At 35.2% G+C, this 12,717-nt stretch overlaps 1 protein-coding gene across 1 annotated transcript in view; it reads right to left on the bottom strand.

The window, feature by feature from the left end:
* The window catches only part of LOC149806280 (uncharacterized), a 386,203-nt gene that overhangs the window by 30,329 nt on the left and 343,157 nt on the right, over positions 1 to 12,717 (bottom strand). Inside the window, exon 52 of the mRNA XM_089935557.1 lies at positions 1,124 to 1,243. Within this exon, the coding sequence (XP_089791683.1) occupies positions 1,124 to 1,243 (120 nt within the window). The remainder of the gene's footprint in view (positions 1 to 1,123; positions 1,244 to 12,717) is intronic.

Here is a 12,717-nt window from a genome sequence, read left to right as displayed (position 1 = left end):
CTCCATACTGATTATTAAAATGGAAAGCATCAAAAATATAAAATATGCACAAAATTTAGTCATTTCATTCATTTCTAATCTGACTGTCACAAGAGGTGATGCAGAATTATTGGTGTCTTGATGTAAGCAAGCATACAGACTGTTCACTGTCTATTTTTGGTTTCTAGAATAGTCTATTTTAGTAAGACATTTGTCTGCATCTGTTGCTTGAAAAGATATACTGGCTAAAGTAAATATGGTGACTGTGTTGCTAAAGAAACTCCTATCTGATTTGAAATGCCAACAAGTTCAGTGTTTGGGACCCCTGGCAGCAATCAGGTTAGAACTAATAAATCAATGAATGAATTTATTTAGTTTTTTTATATTCTTGATGCCATCTGTTTTTAAAACCAGTAGCAGGATACAAACAAACAGGACAGTGTGAGAATACTATAATTCTCACTATCTTCAGCTTAACACTTGTATCCAATGGCATTTCCACTCATTTAGAAACACATATCATATTAATTAAAAACTGTTGTATGACATATTTTCAAGTTGAAAAATGCTATGTTTGTTTCCTTATTCAATCAGGTGGAATTAAGTGTCTTTTTACAAGAATATTATATATTCTGTGCCATATATCAACACTTGCCATTTTTTTATTTTAGCTGAAACACATACATGTATTCATCCATTTTATTAAAACCAACTTATGTATTCTGGTGGGTTTTTTATGCTTTGGTTCTTATTATTATCACAGATTCCCATTAGTACTTATATTTCATAGCTCCCAAAGTTTCAACTGCCCCAGTGGCCTAAGTGGTTAGAGCATCTGCCTCGAATGCAGGAGGTCGTGGGTCAGCCCCCCGCCAAGACAAACCTAAGACTTTAAAAAATGGCTCTAAGCAGCTGCCTCGCTTCCCACTCAGCATTAAGAGGACAGTATTAGAACTGGACAGCCTGGTGTCAGGATAATGTAACTGGGTGGGACATGATGTCCCAGTGCTAGACATCACTATAAACTGCCACACTGCAGATAACCAAAATTGTTAAAGCTACATTAGAATTCTAAATCACACACCCACCCACCAATGTTTCATACTGACTGACCTACGGAGCTCTTACAGACATTAGTACAAACCTGCCCTGGTCTCACATCTCGACCCTGTGTAGCCACTCTTGCAGTCACATGTAGCAGACTGTCCACTTGGTGTACAGTCTCCTCTATTATTGCAGTAACCTGGTTGTATCTCACAGAGTGCTGTAAATATGTAAACAAACTGATAGGTAAATATGTATACAAACTGTCAGGTAAATATGTAAATATGTATACAAACTGTTAGGTTTTAGAAATCAAATATGTATAAAAGTAAATATAATTATTATTTATTTTCCCAATTAGAAGACTAACCATTTAACTTAAATTAGGAAAAGGTGTAATGGCCTTGATGAATGCCTAAATGTTACAGTATGCAATCAGCTGACTGAGAATATGGCTATTAATTTGAGATTAAGTTAATTGGTTTATTATACCTGATTCATCTACACATTGTCTGGTCTTCTCTATCAGTGGTTGTTCATGTGATAAACAAGTTTATGAAAAGGTAATGTCTTCAACACTTTTGTTATGACTCTATCATCAAGCTCCAGCTGAGATTTAGTGACATTTTTACTTTGAAGTCTGCTATGCTTGTTAACAATAACCAGTCAGGAAGGTATTGAGCCTTGATGTTTTTAGAATTTAGCACCAATGTTTCAAAAGAAACATAGACTTCTGAATGCAAATGTTTTATGTTGATTGTGTTATAACAAATTTTTAACTTATAATATGGACTGAGAAATGCAGTATGTTATATTTTCATGCATTATTGTTCTTTTCTTACATTCTTATGATCTATTTATTATCAAATACCTCTGAAGCCAACACCTCTTCCACATCCAGTATGGAGTAAACAAAATTTTACAAGCAATACCTGTTTAAAGCTGTGAAAAATAAGAAGCCACATTGATAACAATCAATGCAATTTTAAATTGATTTTGCCTTGGCAAAAATATGGTTTAGCCATTTAGTGTGATTTACAAGGCATTATTGATAGATACGTGTTCACCTTGCAAACTAAACAAGGGGGAAATGAAGTGAACAAGGGGGAAATGAAATGAACAAGAGGAAATTTCACTTAGATAAAACTTTAAAAAAACATGCCAAAATGGAGGACATTTGTTGTACTGTAAATATAATCTATCTACCATAGATACCCATTCCACCGCAAAGGCTTGCATACAGTAGCCATTTCCACTGACTTGCCAAGATGATGATATGATGATGTACGTGTATGCACTAGAGAAACTACAGGTAACTGATAATGCAGTAAATTGTCATGTAGATTGAAACAATGTTATCTACAAAATGTTTATCTGCATTAACTGAAATAATACATACAAAAGTTATCTCCTAGTGAAAATATTTTAGTGGTTTCACATTTTCATCACTTTCATCTGTCCATTATGTAATACAGTGTGACCCCGCTATAACACGGCAGTTGGGAGCCATAGAACCCGACTGCATTATAGACTGAACCATGTTATAAGCAACCAGGTCAGTTAGCTGGATAAAATTATGCATGTACCCAAAAAAAATTGCAGGGAGGTGGGTAGGTAATAAATGCGGGCTGTAAAATATGTGCTTCATTGGCACAGTTACCATCTTAAATCGATGCATATTAAATGAGAAATACACCTGTAGTGAAAACAGAGAAGACATCTATAATAGTTTACTTTATTTAGAGAACCACGAATTGGTACATTTATGTGATTACTGTTTATATATACATGTATAATGTATAGCACGAATAGTATCAACACCGTGTACTTACCTGTGAACCTCATCATACACATTGAATCCACAATACAATTGATTCCATTGAAAATGTGCGCACACACAGCTTTAAAATATTCAATAATTTTGTCACAGGTCATGTTGGTCTGAATTTAGTGGAAAAATATAGCACAATCATGTAACGAATGATGAAGCACATTTACTTTTCAGTATGTCCCAAGTCGGTAAAAGTTAGCTTGCATTTTAAGCCATCGTTGGTAGCATTTGTAAGCATAAACTCTTTCCCTACAAAAAGAAAACTTTGATGGCACAGTTAACGTGTTCCAGTCACGTTGGAAAATGCAAAAATCCATCAGATTCCATCACTTTCATTTAAGTTTGGTACTGACTTCCTTTGATGAAATGTCTTTGTTTTTTTTTAAAGATTGTAGTCGGCTTTCTTTGATGAAGGGTGCATGCATTAAGTCACCGCTAAAGAACAGCTTTGGAGAACCAAACAAATGCCCATTTTTTATTGCGGTGGCAGAATCAAATAATTGTATTGCATGATTGAGACTGATTTTTTTTCTCCATCTGCTGAGTATGTTTTCATAGCAATCAGTGCTTCAAAGGTAATCTGTTTTCTTTGAAATTTCTGCAAACTATTTTATCTGTGTACATTTTTACAAAAGGAATTGGCCATCATTTGGACTATTCTAGTTACTGTCCCTCCATACCTATTGAATAAACCAATAAGTAAGATGTAGTTTTTATTTTATTTTTTTAAATTTTTTTTTATATTTATGGTAGCAGCATGATACTGCCTTCCATGCATGCATCTGAAAATTAAGAAAGGGTCAATGGACGATAGAGACACAGGTGTTCTGGTTTGATGACAGGGATTATTACAGAAAATGTGAGTTCTAAAGGGTTTATATCTAAGTGAAAACAAGAGGAATTTTACTTACCATCCACATACAAATGTCAGTCTTTGTAAATTTATTAATTACTAGCAAGCAACCAAAAATCTGATGAAAGATAGATTATGTGATAATACCTCATCCGGTTGATCTCCGTTACCAGAAATGTCAACAACAAAAAAGCGGATATTTCACAACAAACAGTACTCATGCTAGATGTCAAAATAAGCGGATTATGATATAACAATGCACTGTTAAGATGGTTTGTCAATATGGACAAAGAATTAGTTTGTGTAACAATAGATAAATTTCAGTGCATTTAAATCCAGTTTGAGGCTTCCTTTCATGGGGCCTCTGAATTTCTGCACTCCAAACCAATCATTGTATATAAAAGTTTAAACAGCCAACAATGTCACCAATAAAAAAAAAAATGCCACATGGTATGTTTTGCCGCCAATAAGGAAAAACAATCTAAATTATGACACTGGCAAAGACCTACACGATCAAAGAATAAACTTTTTATGCATTATTGTTCGTACTTTTAAGAAGAAAAAAATAATTTTTCATGTACAAGAAAAATACATAACAAAATTTCAGGAGCCACGCCACGAACGTCTTGCATTATTCATACTTGATCTCTTCCTCAAAATGATAATACAGTTTTTATGTTTTTTTCGTACTTTTAAGAAAGAACTTTTTGTGTACAAGAAAAATACATGTATATGAAATTTTGGGAGCCACACCACAACCATGTTATATTTAAATTCATGTTACAATGGAGCGTGCTATAGCAGGGTCACACTGTATTACATGTAAACTCATCAGATGAACCAACCAACAATCCTACATATATCTTTTAAGTTGTTGATTATAGAATGCGGCATTGCATGCTTTGTACAGCCTGGGTAAAACAGGAGGTAAATATGTTAAAAGTAAATACATGTCAAGTTAAACTCATGAAGTTTTATGACACTTGAGATCTTGAGTAATCCAAACATAATCAATTGACATTTTTAATCCTGTTCAAAGTACTTTTCTTTATACATAGTACACCTCTCCCTTGATAACTCGTGCACAATGGGGTCCACAAACATAGACATAAACATAGAACACAAACATAGACCACACTATAAGTGAGGGCACGGGTTACCGAGGGACCTCCAAAAAATTGAAAAATTCACTTTGACATCAAGAAAACCATGGTGGGGGGGGAGGGGCAGCATTAGGGAACTCGGCTGTTTAATGACTGAATCCTTATTTTACAATCACATCAATAATAATGTTTAATAAAGTGCTTTTTCTGATGAAGTTATTTGTTATTCTGTTTAAATATCTTTTATTATGCAAAAAATCAGTGTATTACATCACTGCTTTTTGTTTTCATGACGAGTCTGGTTCCGGTAATGATGTTTATAGTGTAGTGTAAGCCTTAATCTAATTAGCTTTGAAACATCACTTGACAGTAAAAGTAATCAGACATTCCACACTGCACTAGAACTGATACACACCAACAGCTGGTTTATGTTATACATTCACTAGGGTTTAAGTTCCATGGGAAATAGACACTCAGGGCAGACTTTACTCCCCTTCCAAGCTGTATTGATGTCTTGTATATAATAAATACTATAGAACGCCTTCTGCAGTTATTCTTCAATAACAAATAACATTACATGGTGGCAGCGGTAAAAACACAGGATCGAAATTATCAGAGTTGAAAATGGCTTCATTTCAATTTACAAATCCGGACAAATTTGACTTTTCGAGACCTGAAACTTGGGAAAAGTGGTTTCAGCGCTTTGAACGCTTTCGGCAAGCATCTGGACTTAGTGAAAAAGAGGAAGAAATTCAAGTGAATACCTTGATTTATTCCATGGGAAGTGAGGCTGATGACATTTTGTCTTCGTTCAACCTGACAGAGGAAAATCAAAAGAAGTGGAAGCCCGTGACAGATAGATTCATGCTATATTTCATTCCAAAGAGGAATGTAATTTTTGAAAGGGCAAAATTTAATCAAAGAAAACAGGAGGAGGGAGAAACAGTGGACAGTTTTGTTACAGCTATCTATGTGTTAGCAGATAATTGTAATTTCGGGCCACTACATGATGAAATCATCAGAGATCGACTTGTAGTTGGACTGCGAGATTCAAAGCTGTCAGAAAAATTGCAGTTAGATGCAAATCTAACTCTAGAGTCAGCCGTTAGTCAAGCTCGACAAAATGAAGCTGTGAAAAAGCAACAAACAACGATACGAGCAAGTGGAGAACAAATGTCTGAAATGGATGCAGTAATATCGTCTTCACTGAAATATGGGAAACAGAAACATAAAATCCCAAATGTTCAGCAAAATAATGTCAGCAGAAAAGGATGCATGAGATGTGGAAAGAAAATTAATCATTCTCGAGACCAATGTCCAGCAAAAGAAGCAGAATGCTACAAGTGTAAGAAAAGAGGACACTATGCAAAATGCTGTTTGTCAAAGTCAACAGTTCGCACAATAGAATCTAGAGAGGAATCTGGATTTCTAGGGACTATTAGCACGAAGAAGGGTCAGCCGTGGATAACGCGTGTGAGATTAAACAACACTTCACTTGTATTCAAGATTGATACTGGAGCTGATGTGACTGTAATTCCTGAGAGAGATTTAAGAAAAATTGGAGACCAAAAACTATCAAAGTCTGATCAAAAACTGTATGGACCTGGAAACTTTGAACTTAAAGTGCTTGGAAAATTCACATGTGGACTTGAATCAAACGATGCATTCAGTGTACAAGACATATTTGTTGTAAAGGGACTGAATCAGGCACTCTTGGGCAGGCCCGCGATTCAGGCTCTCAAGATAATTGAACAGGTAAATATATCCTCAGTAAATGCCTCAGATAAAAACTCACAAAATGCAAGCAAAATTCACGATAAATCCATACATTTAGATAGGGATTATCGCGAGAAATTTCCAAATTTGTTTAAAGGTCTAGGGAAAACAAAATGATTCTATAACATAACTCCGGACAAAAATGCCAAACCTTATGCCTTATCTACCCCAAGATAGGTTCCTATCCCTTTATTGAATAAAGTTCAAGAGGAGTTGGATAGAATGGAAAAAATAGGTGTTATTTCAAAAGTAGATGAGCCCACTGAGTGGTGCGCGGCAATGGTTGTTGTTCCGAAACCAAACGGTACGGTACGAATTTGCGTGGATCTAACAAAACTGAATGAATCGGTTAAAAGAGAAAACCACCCACTACCATCAGTTGAAGAATCCCTTGCAAAACTAGCAGGTGCAAAGTTTTTCACCAAACTTGATGCAAACTCAGGCTTTTGGCAGATAAACCTGTCAGAAGATTCACGCCGCCTTACAACTTTCATTACTCCTTTTGGAAGGTTTTATTTTAATCGCCTTCCATTCGGAATCAGTTCTGCGCCTGAATTTTTTCAGAAAAGGATGTCAGAAATGCTGGAGCGACTTGACGGAACACTCTGTCACATGGACGATGTTCTTGTCTTTGGGGAAACGCAGAAACAGCATGACGAAAGACTAGAAATGGTAATGAAATCAATTCAAAAGGCCGGCGTCACTTTGAACGCTGAAAAGTGTGAATTTTCGAGACCATCAATAAGGTTTCTTGGGCATGTTGTTGACGAAAATGGTTGCCGACCTGATCCAGAAAAAGCCAAAGCTATAACGGAAATGGAAACACCGAAATGCGTAACAGATATACAACGATTTCTCGGTATGGCAAATCAGCTTGGCAAATTTAGTCCAAATTTGGCAGAAAAATCAAAACCATTACGTGAGCTTTTGAAAGGTAAAAACTCGTGGACTTGGGGTCCAGATCAAGAACAAGCTTTTAGAGATATCAAGCAAGAAATGATATCTTCACCAACTTTAGCACACTATGATCCAAATAGAGAAATAGTTGTATCTGCAGATGCATCTTCATTTGGACTAGGTGCTGTGCTACGGCAGAAGCACGGAAGCACTCTGAGACCGGTGGCGTTCGCATCACGAGGTATGTCAGAAACTGAGCAACGCTATGCTCAAATAGAAAAAGAGGCCCTTGCAATCACTTGGGCTTGTGAACGCTTCAGTAGCTATTTAATTGGGTCACAATTCAAACTTGAAACTGACCATAAGCCATTAGTACCACTAATGAGCACAAAAATCTTGGGAGATTTACCCCCTAGAATTCAACGCTTTAGAATGCGTTTGATGAGATTCAACTTTTGTATAGTTCATGTTGCTGGCAAAAATCTATTAACTGCTGATGCTCTATCCAGAGCACCTTTAAGTTATCACTCTGAGAGTGACAGAGAATTTCAGGCTGAAACTAACGCCTATGTTGATTTCGTAGTTAGCAATTTGCCTGCATCAAATACCCGACTTGAACAAATAAAGTCTGAATATCGAAATGATTCGATTTGCAAACAACTTGTACAATTCTGTGAAACGGGGTGGCCAGAGAAATCCGCTATTGACGGAAAACTTCAATCGTACTGGGCAGATAGAGGTGAATTTACAGTTCAAAATGGTCTTTTAATGAAAGGTACACGTCTTGTCGTACCAGAATCACTTCAAAGAGAAATCCTAGAGAGAATTCACGATGGTCACCAAGGCATAGTTAAATGCCGAGAACGCGCCAAAACGTCAGTTTGGTGGAAAGGACTAAGTACTCAGCTAGAGCACTTGGTAAAGTCTTGCCAAAATTGCATCGAAAACTCACGAGATCAAGCTGAACCAATGATACCAAATGAATTTCCAAGTCGACCTTGGCAAAGAGTCGCTTCAGACTTGTTTGAACTGAATGGTCAAACATATCTCTTGGTGATTGATTATTTCTCACGATACATCGAAATAGCAAAATTGCAAGGCACAGGTTCGAAAGCAATTGTCAATCATCTCAAATCAATCTTTGCGCGACACGGTATACCAGAAGTTTTAGTTTCAGATAATGGTCCGCAATACACATCCGCAATACTCAAAGATTTTGCAAAAAGTTATGGATTCAGGCATATTACAAGCAGTCCAAAATATCCACAGAGCAATGGTCTCGCCGAAAGGGCTGTTCAGACAATTAAAAGAATGCTTAAAAAAGCAAACGATCCTTACATAGCTCTTTTGACATATCGCGCAACACCATTACCAAATGGATACAGCCCTGCTGAATTACTGATGGGAAGAAAATTACAAACTACTTTGCCAATGGCACCAAACAACTTAGAGCCGAAATGGCCAGATTTAATGAAACTGAAGAAATCGGAAAACTATCAAAAGCAAACTCAAAAGAGAAATTATGATCGTCTACATCGCGTCCGAAATATGAAAAAACTTCAGGTAGGGAATAAAGTATGGATTAAAGATCATTTTTCTTCAGGGATAATTAAATCTGAGGCATATACACCTCGTTCATACATGGTAGTAACTGATGAGGGAGAGATACAGCGTAATAGGAGAAATTTAGTTCCCATGCCTACCACATTATCGGAGCCTCTAAAAGTGACTGCTTCAGACCCTGATACTTTGACTGACTCAGATGAAAGCAAAGCAGTGCCAACCAGTCAAAACGGATATTTCACACGTTTGGGAAGATTGTCGAAACCACCTGAGAGACTGAACTTGTAAAATAAATTAAGCTGATGTAGCTTGTTTAGAAATGCGGTCATCAGATCACGTTTCGTTTTAATGTAAACTTCTCAGGAAGGGAGATGTAGTGTAAGCCTTAATCTAATTAGCTTTGAAACATCACTTGACAGTAAAAGTAATCAGACATTCCACACTGCACTAGAACTGATACACACCAACAGCTGGTTTATGTTATACATTCACTAGGGTTTAAGTTCCATGGGAAATAGACACTCAGGGCAGACTTTACTCCCCTTCCAAGCTGTATTGATGTCTTGTATATAATAAATACTATAGAACGCCTTCTGCAGTTATTCTTCAATAACAAATAACATTACAATAGTATCCTGCAATGCTGTGAGTTCACAGAGCAGGGAACTAGACTAACTGTTGATACACCACCAAACAAGATTCCGTTTTCCTTTTTTTTTTAAACGCGACATTTACTTCATGAGGAAATTGAATACATTGAAACTAAATTTTTGTATTGTTTAATCAGTACAATATTGATGTCATGATTTAATTGGAAGTAATAATGAAACTTCTTATCATCCTTGAGGATATCTCTAAGTTCCAGTTCAACAATTCTTGGAAACTCACTTGCCCACAATGGTCCATATCTGTGAAATAAAGCTCTTTACTTTATGCAGTATTCATTTCACTCGGCTGCCTTGCTATCTTTGATCACAATTATGAAAGAGTCAGTTAATTTAAGGTAGTTTATGTTACATACACAATAACATTTATAACACTGTTTGATTGATCAAATGAAGTGACTTCACCTGACATATGACCAGGATCGCTAGATTTTAAGTTTGAAAGATTTTTGTGCCTTTTAACTTTTATTTTATTCCACTTACTTTATTTGATTCAGAAGACACAATTAGCGTGATAATACAAAGGAGACAAGCTTTCAATTCAGTGCAACAAAACCACAAATATTTCCACAAGGCAGTTATCAAAACACAGTCGGCTCTTAATTAGGTTCTCAGAGAAATGCACGTGGACATAGCAGTTATGGCAGATTGACGCATTTTACATTTAGTTACAAGAGGACACATTGCATTTATGATGATTACACTTAAAAGGAACAAAAAGATAGAATCAGAACACAAATTTCTATTGATAAAAAAATAATTAATTTCTATTTATTTATTAAAGTACTGCCTCCATATGGTGTAAGTGACATTTTCTTTGATTGAAATTTCCTTACATATCATTAATTGTGGTGTACTAGAAACATTGTTTGGAAAAAAATGTAACAAACTGTATGACCTATTTTAAAATTTTATATTTTATAATGTTGATTACAATTTCCAGGTCCTATCTACCGTTTTTGATGATAAAACAAGTGATATATCAAAGTTTCCATTACCAATTTTGATTGCGATTTTCTTCAAGTTCAACAAATAGGGATCAATCTTGGGGGTATTTTCTGGTTTAAAAAATGGGATCCATGCCTGCCCCTGCATTATAAGCAGGTTCACAAGTTATCAGAGTGTGGGTTATCAAGGGAGTAGTGCATACAATATTTTCCATCTCTGCAACTTTAAGCACCAAAGTACTTTGTTTATACATAGTATACACTATTTTCCATCTCTGCAACTTTAAGCACCAAAGTACTTTGTTTATACATAGTATACACTATTTTCCATCTCTGCAACTTTAAGCACCAAAGTACTTTGTTTATACATAGTATACATTATTTTCCATCTCTGCAATTTTAAGCACCAAAGTACTTTGTTTATACATAGTATACATTATTTTCCATCTCTGCAACTTTAAGCACCAAAGTACTTTGTTTATACATAGTATACACTATTTTCGATCTCTGCAACTTTAAGCACCAAAGTACTTTGTTTATACATAGTATACACTATTTTCTATCTCTGCAACTTTAAGCACCAAAGTACTTTGTTTATACATAGTATACACTATTTTCCATCTCTGCAACTTTAAGCACCAAAGTACTTTGTTTATACATAGTATACACTATTTTCCATCTCTGCAACTTTAAGCACCAAAGTACTTTGTTTATACATAGTATACACTATTTTCCATCTCTGCAACTTTAAGCACCAAAGTACTTTGTTTATACATAGTATACACTATTTTCCATCTCTGCAACTTTAAGCACCAAAGTACTTTGTTTATACATAGTATACACTATTTTCCATCTCTGCAACTTTAAGCACCAAAGTACTTTGTTTATACATAGTATACACTATTTTCCATCTCTGCAACTTTAAGCACCAAAGTACTTTGTTTATACATAGTATACACTATTTTCCATCTCTGCAACTTTAAGCACCAAAGTACTTTGTTTATACATAGTATACACTATTTTCCATCTCTGCAACTTTAAGCACCAAAGTACTTTGTTTATACACAGTATACACTATTTTCCATCTCTGCAACTTTAAGCACCAAAGTACTTTGTTTATACATAGTATACACTATTTTCCATCTCTGCAACTTTAAGCACCAAAGTACTTTGTTTATATATAGTATACACTATTTTCCATCTCTGCAACTTTAAGCACCAAAGTACTTTGTTTATACATAGTATACACTATTTTCCATCTCTGCAACTTCAAGCACCAAAGTACTTTGTTTATACATAGTATACACTATTTTCCATCTCTGCAACTTTAAGCACCAAAGTACCTTGTTTATACATAGCATACACTATTTTCCATCTCTGCAACTTTAAGCACCAAAGTACTTTGTTTATATATAGTATACACTATTTTCCATCTCTGCAACTTTAAGCACCAAAGTACTTTGTTTATACATAGTATACACTATTTTCCATCTCTGCAACTTTAAGCACCAAAGTACTTTGTTTATACGTAGTATACACTATTTACTATCTCTGCAACTTTAAGCACCAAAGTACTTTGTTTATACGTAGTATACACTATTTTCTATCTCTGCAACTTTAAGCACCAAAGTACTTTGTTTATACATAGTATACACTATTTTCCATCTCTGCAACTTTAAGCACCAAAGTACTTTGTTTATACATAGTATACACTATTTTCCATCTCTGCAACTTTAAGCACAAAAGTACTTTGTTTATACATAGTACACACTATTTTCCATCTCTGCAACTTTAAGCACCAAAGTACCTTGTTTATACATAGCATACACTATTTTCTGTCTCTGCAACTTTAAGCACCAAAGTACTTTGTTTATACATAGCATACATTATTTTCCGTCTCTGCAACTTTAAGCACCAAAGTACTTTGTTTATACATAGTATACACTATTTTCCATCTCTGCAACTTTAAGCACCAAAGTACTTTGTTTATACATAGTATACACTATTTTCCATTTCTGCAACTTTAAGCACCAAAGTACTTTGTTTATACATAGTATAC

The sequence above is a fragment of the Sinohyriopsis cumingii genome, chromosome 2, assembly GCF_028554795.1.
Source record: "Sinohyriopsis cumingii isolate HCF-2022 chromosome 2, ASM2855479v2, whole genome shotgun sequence".
NCBI lineage: Eukaryota > Metazoa > Mollusca > Bivalvia > Unionida > Unionidae > Sinohyriopsis > Sinohyriopsis cumingii.
This window is presented reverse-complemented; position numbering and strand designations above follow the sequence as displayed.